General features: G+C 43.1%; 1 protein-coding gene across 3 annotated transcripts in view; it reads right to left on the reverse strand.

Moving 5' to 3' along the window:
* The window catches only part of KIAA2012 (KIAA2012 ortholog), a 615,491-nt gene that overhangs the window by 403,554 nt on the left and 190,774 nt on the right, over positions 1–21,163 (reverse strand). For all 3 annotated transcript variants that reach the window (XM_073551517.1, XM_073551518.1, XM_073551516.1), the window contains exon 9: positions 18,828–18,977. In XM_073551517.1, coding sequence (XP_073407618.1) covers positions 18,828–18,977 — 150 coding nt within the window. The remainder of the gene's footprint in view (positions 1–18,827; positions 18,978–21,163) is intronic.

Consider the following 21,163-nt stretch of genomic DNA (forward strand, 5'->3'; position numbering starts at 1 on the left):
TAAAAGTGGCTGGGACCCTAGAAGGTAGCGACCATGCTATTTTAGAATTTTGGATAACTAGAGGCGGAAGACCTGTGAAGACTCAGACGTCAAGGTTAGATTTCAGAAAGGCAGATTTTAAGGGATTCAGAAAGAGAATTGGAGGGATCCAATGGCTGGATATCCTTAAAGACAAGAATGTCCAGGAAGGATGGGAAATCTTGAAAAATGAAATTCTCAAAGCACAGTTGTTAACAATTCCAAAAAGAGGGAAGAATAGGAAGCATTTAAGGAAACCAGGATGGATGAACACATAACTTAAGCACATGCTAAACAGGAAGAAAAGAATGTTTATAAAATGGAAAGAGGGAGGCATATCTAAAGAAGAATATAATGCTGTCTGCAGAACCTGCAGGGCACAAATCAGATTAGCTAAAGCTGAAAATGAATTGAGGCTTGCAAGAGATGTCAAAAGCAATAATAAAGGATTTTGGGGATATGTCAAAAGTAAAAGAAAAGTCAAAGATGCTATAGGATTTTTACAGGATGAAAATGATGAAATGGTAAGACAGGATGTTGAGAAGGCTGAACTTTTAAATTCCTATTTTGCATCTGTTTTCTCTCAGAAAGGAAATGTAACATCAACTGTTATTCACTGTCCTATTAAGGGAATAGAAGAATCCAGGATATCTATAAACAGAAAGATAGTGAGGAAACACTTAGCTAACCTAAATGAATTCAAGTCTCCAGGTCCAGATGAATTACACCCCAGAGTACTGAAGGAGATAGCAGAAGAAATTTTTGAACCCCTCTCCATAATCTTTGAAAATTCTTGGAGAACAGGAGAAGTGCCAGAAGACTGGAGAAGAGCAAATGTTGTTCCTATCTTCAAAAAGGGGAAGAAGGTGGACCCAGGCAACTATAGGCCGGTGAGTCTGACTTCTATACCAGGAAAGATCTTTGAACAAATTATTAAACAACATGTATGTCAATACCTGGATAAGAATGAAGTGATTAAACAGAGTCAGCATGGGTTTGTAACTAATAAGTCATGTCAGACTAACTTAATTTCCTTCTATGACGGTATCACTGATTGGGTTGATCAAGGAAATGCTGTAGATATAGTATATCTTGACTTCAGCAAAGCATTTGACAAAGTCTCTCATACAATCCTTATTGAAAAAATGACTAAGTATGGAATGGACAAGGCAACTGTTAGGTGGATTCATAACTGGCTTAGTGATCGGACCCAAAGAGTGGTCGTAAATGGCTGCACATCCAGTTGGAAGAATGTCTCAAGTGGGGTACCACAGGGCTCTGTCCTGGGCCCTGTATTGTTCAACATCTTTATCAACGATTTAGATGAAGGAATTGAGGGTAAACTGGTTAAATTTGCTGATGACACAAAGCTAGGAGGGATAGCTAATACTAGAGAAGAGAGAGAGAGGATTCAAAAAGATTTAAATAAACTGGAGAAGTGGGCAGTGACTAACAGAATGGTTTTTAACAGGGAGAAATGCAAAGTACTACATCTGGGCAATAAAAATGAAAAAAGCATATATAGAATGGGAGGAATAGGGCTAAGTGACAGCACATGTGAAAAAGACTTGGGTATACTAATAGATCACAGACTGAATATGAGTCAACAGTGTGATGCAGCAGCAAAAAAGGCAAATGCAATTCTAGGATGTATTAACAGAAGCATACAGTCTAGATCACGTGAAGTCATTATTTCCCTCTACTCCTCTTTGGTCAGACCTCATCTGGAATATTGTGTCCAGTTTTGGGCACCACATTTTAAAAAAGACATCAACAAACTGGAGCAAGTTCAGAAAAGAGCGACCAGAATGGTGACCGGTCTGCAATCCCTGTCTTATGAGGAAAGGTTGCAGGATTTGGGAATGTTTAGTTTGCAAAAGAGAAGACTGAGAGGAGACTTAATAGCTGTCTACAAATATCTAAAGGGCTGTCACATTGTAGAAGGATCAACTTTATTCTCATTTGCACAGGGAAAGACTAGAAGCAATGGGATGAAACTGAATGGGAGGAGACACAGATTAGATATTAGAAAATTTTTTTTAACAGTTAGAGTGATCAATGAGTGGAACAGGCTGCCACGAGAAGTGGTGAGTTCTCCTTCAATGGAAGTCTTCAAACAGAGGCTGGACAGACATCTGACTGGGATGATTTAGCGAATCCTGCTTTGAGCAGGGGGTTGGACCAGATGGCCCAGGAGGTCCCTTCCAACTCTACAATTCTATGATTCTATGATTCTATGATTCTATGGATGCTGAACGTGCCCACTCTATAACAACTATAAAAGGCTATTCCTAAAGGAGAGTTTTCGGGATTTCGCTGAAACTTTTCCACTTTTACAAGCTTTAAACAGAGAGCTATTGAACTGATAGAATGACTTTTTCACTCTAAGAACAGAGAGAAAGGATCTTTTGATCCCAAAAATCCATAACCAGAACCCAAATAATTACACCCTGTCCATTACAGAATACCATGAGGATTGTTCAACAATGCTGAGGATCCTGAATAGACATTGGAACATTCTTAGATTAGACTGTGATCTTCAAGAATATAATAATAATAATTTTATTTCTATAGCGCCAACATATTCCGCAGCCCTTTACATTTTAGAGGGGGCTTGTACAGACAATAGACATTAAGCATAACAATAAACACATAGATCAAAATAGATATCAAGAGGAATGAGGGTTCTGCTCGCAAGCTTACAATCTATGAGGAAATAGGGGAAACACGAAAGATGGATGGTAACAATTGCTTTCGTTGTTTGGACCAGCCATAATGTAGGAAATTGGATGTTCATGTAATGCTGCATGAACCGGTTATCAGCCAGAATATGTAAAAGTACAGACACAGAGGGCTATTAAATGCATAAAGCATATGAGAACATGTAACGAGGAACCTGGTTATGGTAAAAATTTTGAATGGGCAACATAGAGATAGTTAGATTAATGTGTTGAGGCAGTAGGCCCGTATGAAGAAATGCTTTTTTAGCACATGCTTAAAACTGTGGGTATTGGGGATTAATCAAATTAACCTGGGTAGTGCATTCCAAAAATTTGGGGCAGCACGTGAAAAGTCTTGGAGACGGGAGTGGGAGGTTCTGATTATTGAGGATGTTAACCTCAACTCATTCGCAGAACGGAGGACACGGGTAGGGTAGTAGACGGATATGAGGGAGGAGATGTAGGGTGGTGCTGAGCTGTGAATTGCTTTGTGGATGAGAGTACGGTAATAAGTTTATAATATCTAACACCTAGGGCCCCAGGTTATAGGAAAACGATGTCCATTTCCAACCTTCTGGTATTCAGTCACTTTAGATGTAGTGAAAAGTCAGTGACTACATGAGATCCTGATTTGTTTCCCTGTAAAATGTGTAGAGCCTTTCAAGTTGTGGTCCGTAAAAAATATAGTATAAATGCTTTTGGAAAAATTGACCATTTTCGTCAACATCTCAATTCCTCATCTACTGGTGTAATATACTGCTTGATTGGAATGCATCTGCAATCTCAGATATGTGGGTAAAACTATGAGGGATCTGAAAACCCGTATTAGGGAGCACATTAGGCGTATCATCAACTATGACAAGGATGAATATATTAGCATGGAACAGAGAACAGCCTTTGTCCCTACTCCTATTGCCAAATATTTTAAGGATGTGCATGGATTGCCTTGAAAGGAACTCAAAGGATGTGCAATTTACCAACAAAAACTGGATACCAGGGGGTGGAGATTTGGACGTGGCACTCCTTAGAAAAGAGAGTGAGTGGATATTCAGGATGAATTTGGTCAACACTCATGGTTTAAATGAGAAATTCAGTTGTGGATGATTTCTAAACTTTGTGGCTGGGCTCTCCATGCTCCCATTTCTTCTCCATTGTCCCCTTTCATTTATTTTTTCAATCCGGGATCTGGCTCTTTGCCCCTCATTATTAATTATTTTCAAAATTTGAACAATGGAGATATATATACAGGTGCTTCTCACAAAATTAGAATATCATCAAAAAGTTAATTCATTTCAGTTCTTCAATACAAAAAGTGAAACTCATATATTGTATAGCAGTGTTTCTCAACTTCAGTCCTCAAGACCCACCAACAGGTCATGTTTTCGGAATTTCTTAGTATTGCACAGGTGATGGAATTAATGTTTGAGCAGGTGTTGAAATGCTAAGGATATCCTGAAAACATGACCTGTTGGTGGGTCTTGAGGACTGGAGTTGAGAAACACTGTTATATAGAGTCATTACAAACAGAGTGATCTATTTTAAGAGTTTATTTCTGTTAATGTTGAGGATTATGGCTTACAGCCAATGAAAACCCAAAAGTCATTAGCTCAGTAAATTAGAATACTTTACAACACCAGCTTGAAAAATGATTTTAAAATTCGAAAATGTTGGCCTACTGAAATGTATGTTCAGTAAATGCACTCAATACTTGGTCGGGGCTCCTTTTGTATCAGTTAATGCATCAATAACATGTGGCATGGAGGCGATCAGCCTGTGGCACTGCTGAGGTGTTATGGAAGTCCAGGTTGCTATGATAACTGTTAGGAACGGCGGAACGCACTAAAATAAAAATAATAAAGTGCGTTCGCCGCTCGGGGTCCACCGTGCAGTAGGTGATATAACCGCTGCTAAGTGGTGGCAGGAGCAATATGGCGGTATGATGCACACGGGTTAAACTTCACCCGGAGTGCGCAGAGCGGCCTCTGTTCACACACAGAGGTGCCGCAACAAAAAACACACAAAACGCTGAACCTGTTAGTGACAGAGGCTTCAGGTAGATGCACACACGGTATCTGGTCACAGGAGCAGGACCCAAGACAGAGGAGCTGCGTCCCTCTAGACCTACCGTGTGTGCGACGTCGCTGCTGCGAACGCCTAGAAGGGCTGCAACTGAAGCGCAGCGTAGGACACTGCCGCTCGACGACAAAGCCAGATAGCAAGCGCGATGTCGGACGCTTGCGTAGCGGTGCGGTGAGCACAGTGGCTTAAGGCTTGCCACTGACTGGCGCTGACTACTAAACTAATTCCCTATCACCATGCGTAATATCAAAGGGAAGGGATTTCAAATGAGTCAGTCACCAGAGTCATACATTCGTCACCATTCACACATAGCAAGTATAGTCTATACTAGCGCATGGCGGAATAGCCATGCGCGCCTTTTATAGCAGCCAGGACTTTCTGCACGATCTCTGAGATGGACCAATGAGAACTGGAGCGGGACCTGAGCACATGACTCCCGATCTCCAATGGGAGATCGTCCCATGAGCATGCCCAGTAAGAGGACAGAAGGACTAAAGGTACTGTCACACTTAGCGATGCACCAGCGATCCCGACCAGCGATATGACGCGGTCAGGATCGCTGGTGCATCACTAAGTGGTCGCTAGTGAGCTGCCACACAGGCAGATCTCACCAGCGACATAGCAGGGATCGGGGGTCGCTACTTACCTGTCAGACGAGTCGATCCTGACGTCCTCCCGCCTGCGTCCTCGCGTCGCTCGTCTCCACAGCAGGAAGCCCCAGCAGGAAGCTGACGACGAGAAACGGTCCAGGACGTTTTTGCACTATCAGCGATAACCAGCGGGGGAGCGGTCGGAGGTAAGTATCACACATAGCGATATCGCTAGCAATATCGCTATAATGTCTCAAAAACCAGTGACGTTATAGCGATATTGCTAGCGATATCGCTTAGTGTGACAGGCCCTTTAGCCTCAGGAGAGATTTGCTGCAAGGCAATCTCCTCTGCAATCTCCTCTGCAGTGGAAAAATAAGAGGAGAGTGCAGAATGTGAGGATCTGGATCCCTGCTGAGTAAATGCAGAAATCCGACTCCTAACAGATAACAGCCTTCAGCTCATCTGCATTGTTGGGTCTGTGGTCTCTCATCTTCCTCTTGACAATACCCCACAGATTCTCTATGGGGTTACAGTCAGGCGAGTTTCCTGGCCAATCAAGCACCTTGATACTGCTGTTTTTATACCAGGTATTGGTACTTTTGGCAGTGTGGACAGGTGCCAAGTCCAGCTGGAGAATGAAATTTCCATCTCCAAAAAGCTTGTCAGCAGAGGAAAGCATGAAGTGCTCTAAAATTTCCTGGTAGATGGCTGCGCTGACTTTGGTCTTGATAAAACACAGTGAACCTACACCAGCAGATGACATGGCTCCCCAAACCATCACTGATTGTGGAAACTTCACACTAGACCTCAAGCAGCTTGGATTGTGGCCTCTCCTGTTATGATTGAGTCACCCTAGGAGGCAAAAATAGAAATGCTAGCTAAGTCCAGAAAACCAGAGAAGTTGGCAGCTATCGGATTGCAGACCCCTGAACCTATCAACACAACTAGCAGTAGCCGTGGGGGGCTCCTACGATGCCCTAGGCCCCTCGATCACAGCCGGAGGACTATATAGCCTAAAGACAGAAAGGGAAATCTAAACTGCCCCAGAGCAGACCCCAAAGCAAAAGGCAGCCCCCCACATATAATGACGGTGAAGCAAGAAGAAAGAACAAAACACAGACAGAAAGATAGACTGAGCACAGATGGGGCCCAAGCTAGCTTGGATAGGAAAGGACAGGAAGGCTGCTGTCTGCAATCCGTGAAAAAACCCTATGAAAATAAGAGCCAACAAACTGACAGTAAAAAAGGCCCTGAAGACGCTAGGCTTCAAAAAGGCTATGTCAGTACTCAGGAATATTCTGAAGACAGAGCAACAGGCAAAAGGAGATTCAGCTCACCCCAGCAGGGAATGGCAGAATCCAGAAAAGCAAGGAAAACAAAACACTAATGCAAAAAGGCAAAGCAGAAATCTTAGCTTTAGATGAGCAGGAATCAGACTGGTTTCCTAGAAGTCCACAGAGAAATCACCCGCAGGCCAGAAGGGCGTCGGCAGCCTTATATCCAGTCATTAACTCCACTCAGCCAGTCATCATCATCAGACCCAGGTGTTTGACAATCAGGCTCACTACCTTTCTTCACCAGAAGAGGGAGTTCCTCGGGCCTCAGTAGTGAAGGGGAAAATGAACTCACAACAGTACCTCCCCCTTGAGGAGGGGTCACCGAACCCTCAACCACGCCACCAGGGCGATCAGGGTGAGCCCGATGAAAGGCACGCACCAATCTTTTGGCATGAATATCAGAGGCAGAGACCCAGGAATTATCCTCCTGACCATAACCCTTCCACTTAACCAAATACTGGAGTCTCCGTCTAGCCAGACGGGAATCCAGTACTTTCTCTACCTCATATTCCATGTTACCTTCAACCAATACAGGGTCTGGAGGTGCAACCCCCGGAACAACAGGTTCAACAAACCTCTTCAACAAAGATTTATGGAACACATTATGGATTTTAAATGTGACAGGAAGAGCCAAACGAAAAGAGACCGGATTAATAATCTCCAAAATCTTGTAAGGTCCAATAAATCTAGGCTTAAACTTAGGAGAAGCCACCCTCAAAGCAATATTTTTTGATGATAACCACACCATATCACCAACCTTAAACTGGGGACCACTGGTCCTATGTCGGTTGGAAAACCACTGGGCCTTTTCCTGGGAGAGAGATAACTTATCCACCACTTGGTCCCAGATCTGGTGCATTCTCTCCACCACAGTGTCAACACCTGGGCAGGCAGAGGGCTCCACCTGCCCTGAAGAAAATCGAGGATGAAACCCAAAGTTACAAAAAAAAGGTGACATCAAAGTGGCAGAACTAGCTCTATTATTTAAAGCAAATTCGGCCAAGGGCAAAAATGAAACCCAATCATCCTGTTCAGCAGAAATAAAACATCTCAAATATGACTCCAAGGTCTGGTTTGTTCTCTCTGTCTGCCCATTGGTCTGAGGGTGAAAAGCAGAGGAGAAGGACAACTGAATTCCCAGCTTGGAACAGAACGTTCTCCAAAATCTAGACACAAACTGGACTCCTCTGTCAGATACAATGTTCTCAGGAATCCCGTGCAAGCGAACCACCTGTTGTAAAAACAGGGGCACCAATTCAGAGGAAGACGGCAACTTAGGGAGTGGTACAAGATGAACCATCTTAGAGAACCTATCACAAATCACCCAAATAACAGTCATCCTTTGAGAGACAGGCATATCAGAGATGAAATCCATTGAAATATGGGTCCATGGCCTCTTGGGGACAGGCAAAGGCATCAACAACCCACTAGAGCAAGAACAAGATTTAGACCGGGAGCACGTCCCACAGGACTGCACAAAATTCCTGACATCACGAGACAAGGAGGGCCACCAAAAAGACCGACTCACCAGATCTCTAGTACCAAAAATACCTGGATGACCAGCCAAAGCAGAGCAATGAACTTCAGACATCACTCTCTTCTTCCACTGGTCAGGAACATACAACTTTCCACTGGGACAATGCTCAGGTTTGTCCTCGTGGAACTCTTCCAGAGCACGTCTCAAATCGGGCGAGATGGCAGAAAGAACTACCCCTTCGCCTAAGATGGTAGCAGGCTTGGTCACCACAGGAGAATCAGCAAAGAAGCTCCTAGAGAGGGCGTCAGCCTTGACATTCTTAGTTCCAGGAAGAAAAGAAACCACAAAATCAAAACGTGTAAAAAACAAGGCCCACCTAGCCTGTCTAGGGTTCAAGCGCTTAGCCGACTCTAGGTAAATCAAATTCTTGTGGTCAGTGAGGACCACGACTTAATGCTTAGCTTCCTCCAACCAATGTCTCCACTCCTCAAATGCCCATTTCATGGCTAACAGTTCCCGATTCCCCACATCATAGTTACGTTCAGATGGAGAGAACTTTCGGGAAAAGAAAGCACAGGGATTCATTTTAGATGTTACAGGATCCTTTTGGGACAAAACAGCTCCTGCACCAATCTCAGAAGCATCCACCTCTACCTGGAACGGAAGTGAGATATCAGGTTGCCGCAAAACCGGGGCGGAGGTGAATCTTCGCTTCAGCTCCTGAAAGGAAGAAACAGCCTCCGGAGACCAATTTAACACATCAGCACCCTTCTTAGTCAAATCAGTCAATGGCTTGGCAATACTAGAAAATTTTGCTATAAATTTCCGATAAAAATTAGCAAAACCCAAAAACTTCTGGAGGACCTTCAAAGAAGTGGGCTGAACCCAATCGTAAATGGCCTGTACCTTGGCCGGGACCATTTCAATAGTTGACGGGGACAAAATAAATCCCAAAAAAGAAATCCTCTGTACTCCAAAAAGGCATTTAGATCCTTTGACATACAGGGAATTCTCCCTCAAGTTCCGGAACACAGTCCGAATATGTTCCACATGAGAATCCCAATCCTTGGAGAATATCAAAATATCATCCAGATAGATAATCAAAAATTTATTGACAAAATCTCGGAAAATATCGTTCATGAAGCACTGGAAGACAGAAGGGGCATTAGTGAGCCCAAAAGGCATCACCAGGTACTCAAAATGTCCCTCCGGAGTATTAAACGCCATCTTCCATTCATCCCCCTGCTTAATGCGAATAAGATTATACGCCCCCCTGAGGTCAAGCTTGGTAAACCAGCAAACACCTTTAACTCTGGAGAACAGATCCGAAATCAGGGGAAACGGATACTGATATTTAACAGTAATTTTGTTGAGAGCACGATAATCAATACAAGGTCTTAATGATCCATCCTTTTTGGCTACAAAAAAAAAAACGGCACCTAAGGGTGACGAGGATGGTCTAATATGACCCTTCTCCAACGCCTCCTTAATATAGGATCGCATAGCCTCGTGCTCGGGTACAGATAAATTGAAGAGCCGACCCTTGGGAAATTTACACCCCGGGCTCAGTTCAATTGCACAGTCATAACTCCTATGAGGAGGCAGAGACGCAGACTCATTCTCACTAAATACATCATAAAAGTCTGCCAAATAATCAGGAACATCATGCGACTGAGGAGAGGTGGAAAAAACCGGAGCCTCACTAAAGGCACACCGACAACCCCAACTCACCACAGACACAGATTTCCAATCCAAAACTGGATTATGAATTTGTAACCAGGGAAACCCCAGAACAATAGTATCATGCAGATTATGTAACACCAAAAACCTGCAATTTTCTTGATGGTCTGGGGCGAGCCGCATTACCACCTGGGTCCAAAACTGAGGTTTATTTTTAGCCAAAGGAGTAGCATCAATCCCCCTCAAAGGGATAGGCGTCATCGGAAATCCACAACGTTTAGCAAAATCCAAGTCCATTAGGTTTAGAGCTGCTCCCGAATCCACAAAAGCCTTGGCGGAAAATGTGGACAGGGAGCAGATCAGAGTAATAGCCAGAAGAAACTTAGGTTGAACACCACCAACAGAAAACGTGTGTGCAAGGCGTTTCTCGTGTTTAGGACAGACAGAAATAATATGCGAGGCATCTCCACAGAAAAAACACAACTTATTACGCCTTCTGAACTCCTGACGCTGCTCTCTGGAAAAAACTCTATCACATTGCATAGGTTCAGACATCTGTTCAACAGGTGGCAACACCTCTCGTGCAGCTCTGCGTTCGCGTAAACGCCGATCAACCTGAATGGCTAAAGACATAGAATCGTCAAGACCAGAGAGAACAGGAAATCCCACCATAGTATCTTTTACAGCTTCTGACAACCCCTTCCGAAAGAGAGCAGCCAAGGCATTATCATTCCAGGTAGTAAGTACTGCCCACTTTCGGAATTTTTGACAGTACAATTCTGCAGAATCACGACCCTGGTTCAATGCCAGCAGGGTCTTTTCAGCCTGATCAATGGCATTAGGTTCGTCATACAACAACCCCAAGGCCTGAAAAAAATGCGTTCACATTAGTCAGAATAGGATCATCTGGTTTCAAAGAAAACGCCCAATCCTGGGGATCGCCACGCAGCAAAGAGATGACAATTTTAACCTGCTGCGCGGAGCTCCCTGACGAGTTAGGCTTCAAGGCAAAAAATAATTTACAATTATTTTTGAAATTCAAAAATTTAGACCGATCCCCAAAAAATACATCAGGTGTAGGAATCTTTGGTTCAGCAGCATGTGAATGAGCAAGGTAGGCGGAAATTCCCCGCACTTCCGCAGCGGGCTGCTCCACACGATCAGACAATTGCTTTATCTCCATTGAGAGAAAAAAAAATTCCCCCTACGGCCTCAGAGATATAGAGGAAAAAATATACACACTTTTTTATTTATTTATTTATTTTTTTTATACAATTCTTTCCTGCAATTGAGTACCGTAGGATCTGCGGTATGGCGGGTGATTCTGTTATGATTGAGTCACCGTAGGAGGCAAAAATAGAAATGCTAGCTAAGTCCAGAAAACCAGAGAAGTTGGCAGCTATCGGGTTGCAGACCCCTGAACCTATCAACACAACTAGCAGTAGCCGTGGGCGGCTCCTACGATGCCCTAGGCCCCTCGATCACAGCCGGAGGACTATATAGCCTAAAGACAGAAAGGGAAATCTAAACTGCCCCAGAGCAGACCCCAAAGCAAAAGGCAGCCCCCCACATATAATGACGGTGAAGCAAGAAGAAAGAACAAAACACAGACAGAAAGATAGACTGAGCACAGATGGGGCCCAAGCTAGCTTGGATAGGAAAGGACAGGAAGGCTGCTGTCTGCAATCCGTGAAAAAACCCTATGAAAATAAGAGCCAACAAACTGACAGTAAAAAAGGCCCTGAAGACGCTAGGCTTCAAAAAGGCTATGTCAGTACTCAGGAATATTCTGAAGAGAGAGCAACAGGCAAAAGGAGATTCAGCTCACCCCAGCAGGGAATGGCAGAATCCAGAAAAGCAGGGAAAACAAAACACTAATGCAAAAAGTCAAAGCAGAAATCTTAGCTTTAGATGAGCAGGAATCAGACTGGTTTCCTAGAAGTCCACAGAGAAATCACCCACAGGCCAGAAGGGAGTCGGCAGCCTTATATCCAGTCATTAACTCCACTCAGCCAGTCATCATCATCAGCCCCAGGTGTTTGACAATCAGGCTCACTACCTTTCTTCACCAGAAGAGGGAGTTCCTCGGGCCTCAGTAGTGAAGGGGAAAATGAACTCACAACACTCTCCACTCTTCCTCCAGACTCTGGGACCTTGATTTCCAAATGAAATGCAAAATTTACTTTCATCTGAAAACAACACCTTGGACCACTGAGCAACAGTCCAGTTCTTTTTCTCCTTGGCTCAGGTAAGATGCTTCTGGCATTGTCTATTGGTCATGAGTGGCTTGACACAAGGAATGCAACAATTGTGGCCTATGTCCTGGATATGTCTGTGTGTGGTGGCTCCTGAAGCAATGACTCCAGCAGCAGTCCACTCCTTGTGAATCTCCCCCAAATTTTTGAATGGCCTTTTCTTAACAATCCTTTCAAGGCTATGGTTATCCCGGTTGCTTGTGCACCTTTTTCTACCACACCTTTTCCTTCCACTCAACTTTCCATTAATATGCTTGGATACAGCACTCTGTGAGCAGCCAGCTTCTTTAGAAATGACCTTTTGTGGCTAAGGCCTCTTTCACACTTCAGTTTTTTGCATCAGTCAAAATCCGCCAAAAGGACGGATGCTGGATCCGTTTTAGAACTGATGACAACGGATGCCACCCATCCGTTTTTTTTGACGGATCCGTAAAATGAAGAATTTTAAAGGAATCACAGCCTGGAAAAGGAGAGAGAGAGAGAGAGAGAGAGAGAGAGTTTTTTTTTTGTCCGGCACCCAGAAAGAATTTCGGGTTAAATGAGTGTCTGGAGGATCCGCCAGAGAAAAAAACGTTGCAAGCTCCGTTTTGAAATCTTTGAGGATGGTGACGGACAGCAACTTTTGGCGGATCCTCAAAAAAACCGGATGCAACGGCCGGCAATCCGTCACAATCCGCCATTAATGAAAGTCAATGGAGAAAAAAAACGGATCCTCAAAAGAAAATTGAGGATCCGTTTTTTTCAAAACCTGGCGGATTGTGACTGATTGTAAAAAACTGAAGTGTGAAAGAGGCCTTACCCTCCTTGTGGAGAGTGTCAATGACTGCCTTCTTGACATCTATCAAGTCAGCAGTCTTCCCCATGATTGTGGAGCCTACTGAAATGCTTAGGAAGCCTTTGCAGGTTTTTTTTGTTAATTATTCTAATTTACTGAGATAATGATTTTTGGGTTTTCATTGGCTGTAAGCCATAAACTTACTCATCAACATTAACAGAAATAAACACTTGAAATAGATCACTCTGTCCGAAATGACTCTATATGATATGTGTCTCACTTTTTGTATTGAAGAACTAAAATAAATTAACTTTTTGATGATATTCGAATTTTGTGAGAAGCACCTGTATATCAGCAATGGATATAGGAATCTTGACCTGAATCACTGCTATATGGATTACACTGATAAAATAGAGGCACCTAGGGCACAAGCTGGCAAATTTGTGTGCGCTCATCTGCCAGGACAATGTAAACACCATTGTACATGGGAACTAACACTATTAAACTTACCGTACCTCTCCTGTGCTAAGTTCTTCAAGGGCAGGTAGGATCCAGCTAATTAAATAAACTAAATAAAAAAATCCTTACATAGATGGGAGGAGTGCTCACCAAATATGGATTCAATTATGACATTTAAACATTTAGGCCTTAACTTCAAAAAGGGAAAGTTGATAGTGTACATTCACACTTGCAATGGGGCACATCTTGTTGTGGTTGGTGGGCACACACAAATTGGCAAACTTGTGCGCTAAGTACCTCTGTTTTATTAGTATAGTCTATATTACAGTAATGCAGTTGAAAATTGTATGCTCACATATACCTTGGCTTATCCAGAGAGATGCTGAACTTGTTTGTTTGTATATTATTGTAGTCACAGCAGCTTGCACTTACATTTGGGGATTGTGACTGCCTCCATCTTTGGCTGAGAGCACTCCTCCGTATGTCTAAGGCTGTTTTTGATTTATTGCTTACAATGCCGGTGTGCTTTGCACGACTCCAGGTAAGGCTTTCTTTCACACATGTTGATCTCATTCTTCTATAAAGCCTCCCACGTTTCCAGTAGTTTGGGAACAAGTAGTGAGTGTTGCCAATGTGATGCACAGATGATTTTTATGTGCCTCTGTACTTGCTGTTCTGCGAACCTGCTGGCCCAATGCTTCATGGATGGCCGAGCTATCGTTTCTTATAGTCTGTTCCACTTCACAATGGCAGCACTTGCAGGTTAGCAAGCAGGTCAAAATGTCATGAACTGCCTGGTTGGAAAGGCTAAATCTTCTGACAGTATCACAGTGAAAGTCCATTAACTAATATTTGCCTATGTAGGCTGCATAAAGCCCCCCCCCCCCCCCGTCACACACAGCGATCTCGCTAGCGAGATCGCTGCTGAGTCACAAGTTATTCTGTGTGTGACAGCTATCAGCGATCGGCCCCCCTGCTGGGTATCGCTGATCGTTCATGAAAGGTCAAGACTTTTTTAGGGTCGTGGTCTCCCGCTGGCCAGCATGCATCGCTGCGTGTGGCAGGCGGGAGAGCAACGACCAGCGATCAGCTAGCTGGTAACCAAGGTAAACGTCGGGTTTCTAAGCGGCGCGTGGTGCTTAGAAACCCGATGTGTACCTTAGTTACCGGCGCGCTGGTGCAGGGGGAGCTGGTAACCAAGGTACACATCGGGTTTCTAAGTGCCGTGCACTGCTTAGAAACCCGATGTGTACCTTGGTTACCAGCTCCCTGCATTAGCGCGCTGGTAACTAAAGTACACAGTGGGTAACTAAGCGACGTACACAGCGACGCGCCCGCTCGGCGTCGCTGGTGCTGATCGCTGTTGCAACTGCCTGTTTGGCAGCTCACCAGCGATCATGTAGCGACTCACCAGCAATTCTGACAAGGTAATATCGTTGTCGGGATCGCTGGTGCGTCGCTATGTGTGACGGGGCCCTAACTGTAAATTTCATTGCATTTATCAGTTAGTAAGGGAAGGAGGTGAAATGGCTGCACCCCAAAAACATATTGCTAGTAAACATACTTTTGGGCATTTAGCGTATATTCATTAATTGTACTAAATTGATTATAATTGTGCAATTAACCGATATGGCTTTTGTGTAGGCTCAAAATGACAATCTTCACAATAATCTTCTGTTTAAACACATGGAGGATTATGATGAACAGGCAAGATGGATGACACCTTTAGAAGGAGATAGCCTAAGCAATCAGCTAAGCTGTGCATTCTTTCTTATCTACAGGGCATTTATTTGTTCCCTATAAATAGTGATTACAGGCTGATACAGGAAAACCTTTGTTTTGTTCATTGGGGTGACTGACAGAATGCCCAGAATAATGCCTGCCCTCATGCGACTGTAAAGCTGGAGTCACACATAGCGACTCACCAGCGATCCCGACAACTATATCAACGTGTCAGGATCGCTGGTGAGTCGTTACATGATCGCTGGTGAGCTGTCAAACAGGCAGCTTCACCAGCGATCAGCACAGCGACGCTGAGCGCGTGGCGTCGCTGTGTACGTTAGTTACCAGCGCGCTGATGCAGGGAGCTGGTAACTAACGTACACATCGGGTATCTAAGGGACGCACGTCCCTTGGATACCCGATGTGTACGTTAGTTACCAGCTGATCGCTGGTCTCCCACCTGTCACACGCAGCGATGCGTGCTGGCCAGCGGGAGACCAGCGACAAAAGAAATGTCCAGAGGTTTCCAAGAGCGATCAGCGATACCCGGCAGGGGGGCCGGTCACTGATCGCTGTCACACACAGCGATCTCGCTGGTGAGATCGCTGTTGTGTCACAAAACTTGTGACTCAGCAGCGATCTCGCTAGCGAGATCGCTATGTGACAGGGCCTTTACTTTAGCTCCAATTTTCTAGTTCTGGTGATAACTCATTACATTTACACACACATACTGTACAGTGAATGATCATTGTTGGTGAAAAATGACAGACGGGGAAAAGATTTCTACAAACATCAGAGTTTTAAATGTCTTACGCCTTCCAGTCGGAGCCAATTTTCATTTTTGCACTTTAGTGTTTTCCTCTAGTTTCAGACTCCTAGCTTTTTTATTTTTTTACATAGTCATATGAGGGCTTGTTTCTTTGTGAGACAAGTTGTACTTTTTTGTGGAACCATTACTTTTACCATGTAGTTGCTGACAAAAAAAATCAACGTGGGGTGAAATGGTGAAACAAAAATAAATAATTTGGATATTGCTTTTTGGCTTTAATTTTTACTGTGTCTTAGTGTGCAGTAAAAATGACCTGGCAACAAGATTCTTCATGTCAGTACAGTTGCAGTGATACCAAACTTTTTTTTATAATTTAGTAGGTCAAAAAAGTCAGGACTCTATAATAATAAATAATGTGTCTTCGGTATCTCATAACTTTTTCAGTAGTCCATTGATGGGCTTATTTTTCGTTTGAGGAGCTGTTTTTTATTGCTAGCATTTTGAGTTACATTTGACAATTTTATTATTTTGTTATTGCATTTATTGGGGGAGGTGAGGTGACAAAAAACATCAATTCTGACTTATCTTTTTTTCCTTATGGTGTTTACTATTTGAGTTAAATTATAAAAAAAATGGGTAGATTGTGGATTTAGTCTGCGCTGCTGAATGATTCAAGGTCCAAAACATGTAGCCATTCAATTGTGGATTTATTCAACGCATTTCAAAGTACACAACTTCATCAGGAACATCACAATGTCAACCTTGAATCATTCAGCAGCGCAGATTAATTCCACAATCTACCCTTTTTTTATCTTCGGTTGGTCACGAGGAGTTAAATTATGTAATATTTGGATATATCGGTCTTTTCTGAATGTGCTGGGTTGTGATGAAGTAGGGTGAAACAGTGTGCTTCAATAGTCCTAGAGTAGACTACAGAGGAAGGATACAGTGTTACAGTGTGTAAGAAAATGCTTCATTCCGCTAAGGAAACATCCATAAGACTTTGTACCTGCTATTCCTTGTATATAACCCTTACCAAGTTACCATTCAGTAAATACTTTATTATTGAACAGAAGTCTCCTTTATTGATCTGTAGAACCCATGGTCCTGGCAAACCCACACCAGCTACATGCAGCCTGAATGGGCGTAAGGCCTTCACAGCATGCGTACAAACACCCAACCAGGAAACACACTTTCATATAGCATGCAAAGGAGGAGACGAGTGCCTCGCCCGCGGCCACCACCCCACTCCGCTCTACAGAATGGCAGTGGTTGAAGACCCTCAGTAGGCCCCAAGATGTCATCGTAAACTATTGGCAATCTGTGATCTATACTTAGAAGTGAAATATTTAAAAACATATTGACTAAGGTTTCTTTTAACTGGGTAGACACAATTTCCTATACTGAGAATCTGTCATGATCCAGGCTGGATCTGACAAGTTAAATGGACAAAGTGAACTTTTTTTCCTTTGGCTTGGTGCCAAAGTGGGTTGATTGCCCCCGGCGGCCATTAGAATTATTACACGTGGTGTCGTTTATTCTAAGTTGCCCCGGTGGTGGTGAGCGGTAGTGTACTTTAGTTTCTTTGGTCTAATGTACACGTAATTATAAAACAGGTGTTAGGCTCTATAAAAGAGTGCCAGGTGTGTTTGATCACTGTTGGTGATATTGTGTGATTTTGGCAAGTAAGCCTGGGGTGAGGAGGGAGCTGAACATGAGTCCTGCGCAGCCCAGCCAGAGGGGATGAGTGGCAGCTATGTGGTCAGCAAGAGGGGCTGGCATGTCGTGGTGGAGTCACAGTTTATGGTGTCGGCAGGAAGTGCTTGCATGGCTTGGTGGAGTGGCGACTATGGAGAGAGTTGCACTCAGCATGCGGGACTTGGTTGCTGAGAGCTGGACTCAAGCATGCTGGACTTTTTGGGCAGGAGCTGAACTCATCTTTGGGACTCTGTTACTGGACTTCTGCAATTGGTGGTGGACTCTGCTCCAAGGCTGCACTATGGTGAAGGATCCAGTTATGGTGATGGATCTGGGTGGAGGAGAAGATGCACGCAGGTGGGCTCTGTTGCTAGGAGCGTACGCAACAGAGCAAAGCTAAGTGGTGTTTCCCCTGTTTTGTCTTCTTTCCTCATGTGTGTTTTAGTGCAGTGGTGGGATTAGTTTCCACACCGACCAATTCCCTAGTGAGGATTTAGGTTAGGGCGAGCTAGGGTTTTTAGGTTCCTGTTGCGCGCCCGGTGCAGAACCGGCATAGGGAACGTTAGGAGTGCAGGGACACTGACTCAGGGGAGCTCAGGAGGTCTCCACTTCCCTATTCCCTATCGCAGGGCCCACCATTGTTAATGTTTCCCTTATTGCTTAAATTTGCCTTACTGGAGGCGGGGTTTCCAGACTACTTTATATATACGTGTAATATCTAACTTCGCGGTGTATCCAGCTGCATGTCCTATTATTTAAATTCGCCCAACTGGAGGCGGTGTATCCAGGGTCACGGGTGTCTTATGGGTTCGCCTTGCGGTACTCGCTGCGTCCAGACACACGTGACCGTGACAGAATCAACCAATAATACAGAAAGTCAATCTATGTTTTCACGCCTATGTTTTCACGCATTTAGATTTTTACATCATTTTAAGGTTTTCGTATAAACATTGAGACCACCGGTCCATTCACTGACTATGAGAATGGTGGACTCTTGCACATTACCACTACAATAGACCTATAATAGTCCTGTTCACATTTGCATCAAGGCATTGCTATTTACGTAAATGATAAATAAATATTTAAGGGACATGTAATAAAATGAACCACTTTAGACTTTGAGTATACCTTTGTAATTTCTATGGCACCCTGTGCTACACTATTGTGCAAGTGTAGCCTTAAAAACAATTTTCCCGTAAATTCTATTTTGAAAATTGTCATTTCTTAAAAATATGGATGGTCTACCTGAGTTAGGATCCAAGTTCCAATCTATATCCATCTGAAGGGTTTTGAACCTGTTCTCTGCAACTGCTGCGGGTATTTCACTGGTAGGCAGGGGATCCACCTGCTCCTCATTAAAACTCTTCTCATTCTTTGATTTACCACTAGCAGATTCTAAAAGCACAAAACGTTATTCAATATCTTCACGATGATGGAAACAAAGGAAAACAATGGGAGACAACTGGATTGAACACCTGAATCTGAAGCATGCCATCTAAACATAGCAAACATATAGAATTAAATCATTCAAGAGACGAATCACGAAATGTTTACCTACCTTAGATGAAAGCCAACAGGGATACTTTGTAAATATGTTTATTTAGGGCAACTATACACTATATAAGAAACAGGAATTGATGCTCCTGTGTCATCTTCAGAAGCCTTTTGTTCTCTAAATGGATAACATTACACTACTGGACCATTGGCAACTGTACAAAAATCTGAAAAGTTCTTCTAAATTTATACTATGCGAGAAACAAGGTTAAGATCAAGCAAGGTTCTAATGGTTATCTGCTTGGCTTATAATCAATAGAAATGAATGTCCTGGAATGCAAGGAGTAAAACACAAGGCTTTGAGGACTGACAGAACGTCTCATCACTAGAGATTCTGCTGGCCGCAAAAAATGTTTGAGGTTAAGCAGCATTTCCATTCTGCAGCTGGATGAGGAGTCTTTTAGATAATATGAGTATGTGGTTTATTCTGGTTTGATAAACACAAACAGCACATCCATAATGCAGGATAGCTACTACATATTTCTTAAGTAAGATCACCCTGGAAAAAAAAACTAAAATTTTAAAATAAAATTAAATGTCTGAATAATGTGGTTTGAGAAAAATTGATTTTTGCAAGTGGTTTTGCTTCTATAACAAACTATCATAAAATTAAACAGTTTCAGTCTACATGAGCAGCACACATCACATATATACTATGACATGTTCACTAGTTAAATACTGTAGGAGAGATGTGTCACTGAAGATGCTGGAAAAATGCTCCAGCACACTAAGTGCTGAGAGGGGTTAATCTGCCATGTTAAGGGCATTTGTGGACATCTGAAGCGTTGTGGGAGGCGGTTCACCATATCTCCACCCCAGGGAGTGGTCCAGAAGGTAAATAGGCAGCATTCTGACTCATTCAGTGTTCGGTGTGCCTGGAGACGAGATCTCCAGAGCTGTGCTCATATTGAAGAAAACTGAACCTTGTTATCTTGAGCAGGTGGATCCTCGCAGCCACACAGACTGTGCTGTATGCTATTTCTTTTTGTTTTCCCATTATGCCAGAAGGGCTTTGTTTATTTACTTAACTATGCACCGGTTTATGCAGCACGGTTTTAACCCCTTAGCGACAGCCAGTTTGCAGCTTAATGACCAGGCCAATTTTTACAATTCTGACCACTGTCCCTTTATGAGGTTATTACTCTGGAACGCTTTAATGGATCCCGCTGATTCTAAGACTGTTTTTTCGTGACATATTGTACTTCATATTAGTGGTAAAATTTATTCGATAAGTCTTGTGTTTATTTATGAAAAAAATGGAAATATGGCGAAAATTTTGAAAATTTTGCAATTTTAAAACTTTAAATTTTTATGCCCTCAAATCAGAGAGATGTGTCACACAAATTTCTTAATAAATAACATTTTCCACATGTCTACTTTACATCAGCACAATTTTGGAAGCAAAATTTTTTTTTGTTAGGAAGTTATAAGGGTTAAAAGTTGACCAGCGATTTCTCATTTTTACAACAAAATTTACAAAACCATTTTTTTTAGGGACCACATCATATTTAAAGTCATTTTGAGGGGTGTACATGACAGAATATACCCAAAAGTGGCACCATTCTAAACAGTAGACCCCTCAAGGTGCTCAAAACCACATTCAAGAAGTTTATTAACCCTTTAAGTGCTTTACAGGAACTAAAGCAATGTGGAAGGAAAAAATTAATATTTAACTTTTTTTTGCAAAAAATTTACTTCAGAACCAATTTTTTTTATTTTCACAAGTGTTAAAAGAGAAAATCAACCACAAAATTTGTTGTACAATTTCTCCTGAATACGCCGATACCCTATATGTGGGGGTAAACCACTATTTCAGCACACGACAGAGCTCGCAAGGGATGGAGCGCCGTTTGCCGTTTGACTTTTTCAACGCAGAATTGGCTGGAATTGAGATCGGATGCCATGTTGCGTTCGGAGAGGCCTTGATGTGCCTAAACAGTGGAAACCTCCAACAAGTGACCCCATTTTGGAAACTAGACCCATTAAGGAACTTATCTAGATGTGTGGTGAGCACTTTGAACCCCCAA

The sequence above is a fragment of the Dendrobates tinctorius genome, unplaced genomic scaffold, assembly GCF_039654945.1.
Source record: "Dendrobates tinctorius isolate UK_male_01 unplaced genomic scaffold, ASM3965494v1 ptg000177l, whole genome shotgun sequence".
NCBI classification, from domain to species: domain Eukaryota; kingdom Metazoa; phylum Chordata; class Amphibia; order Anura; family Dendrobatidae; genus Dendrobates; species Dendrobates tinctorius.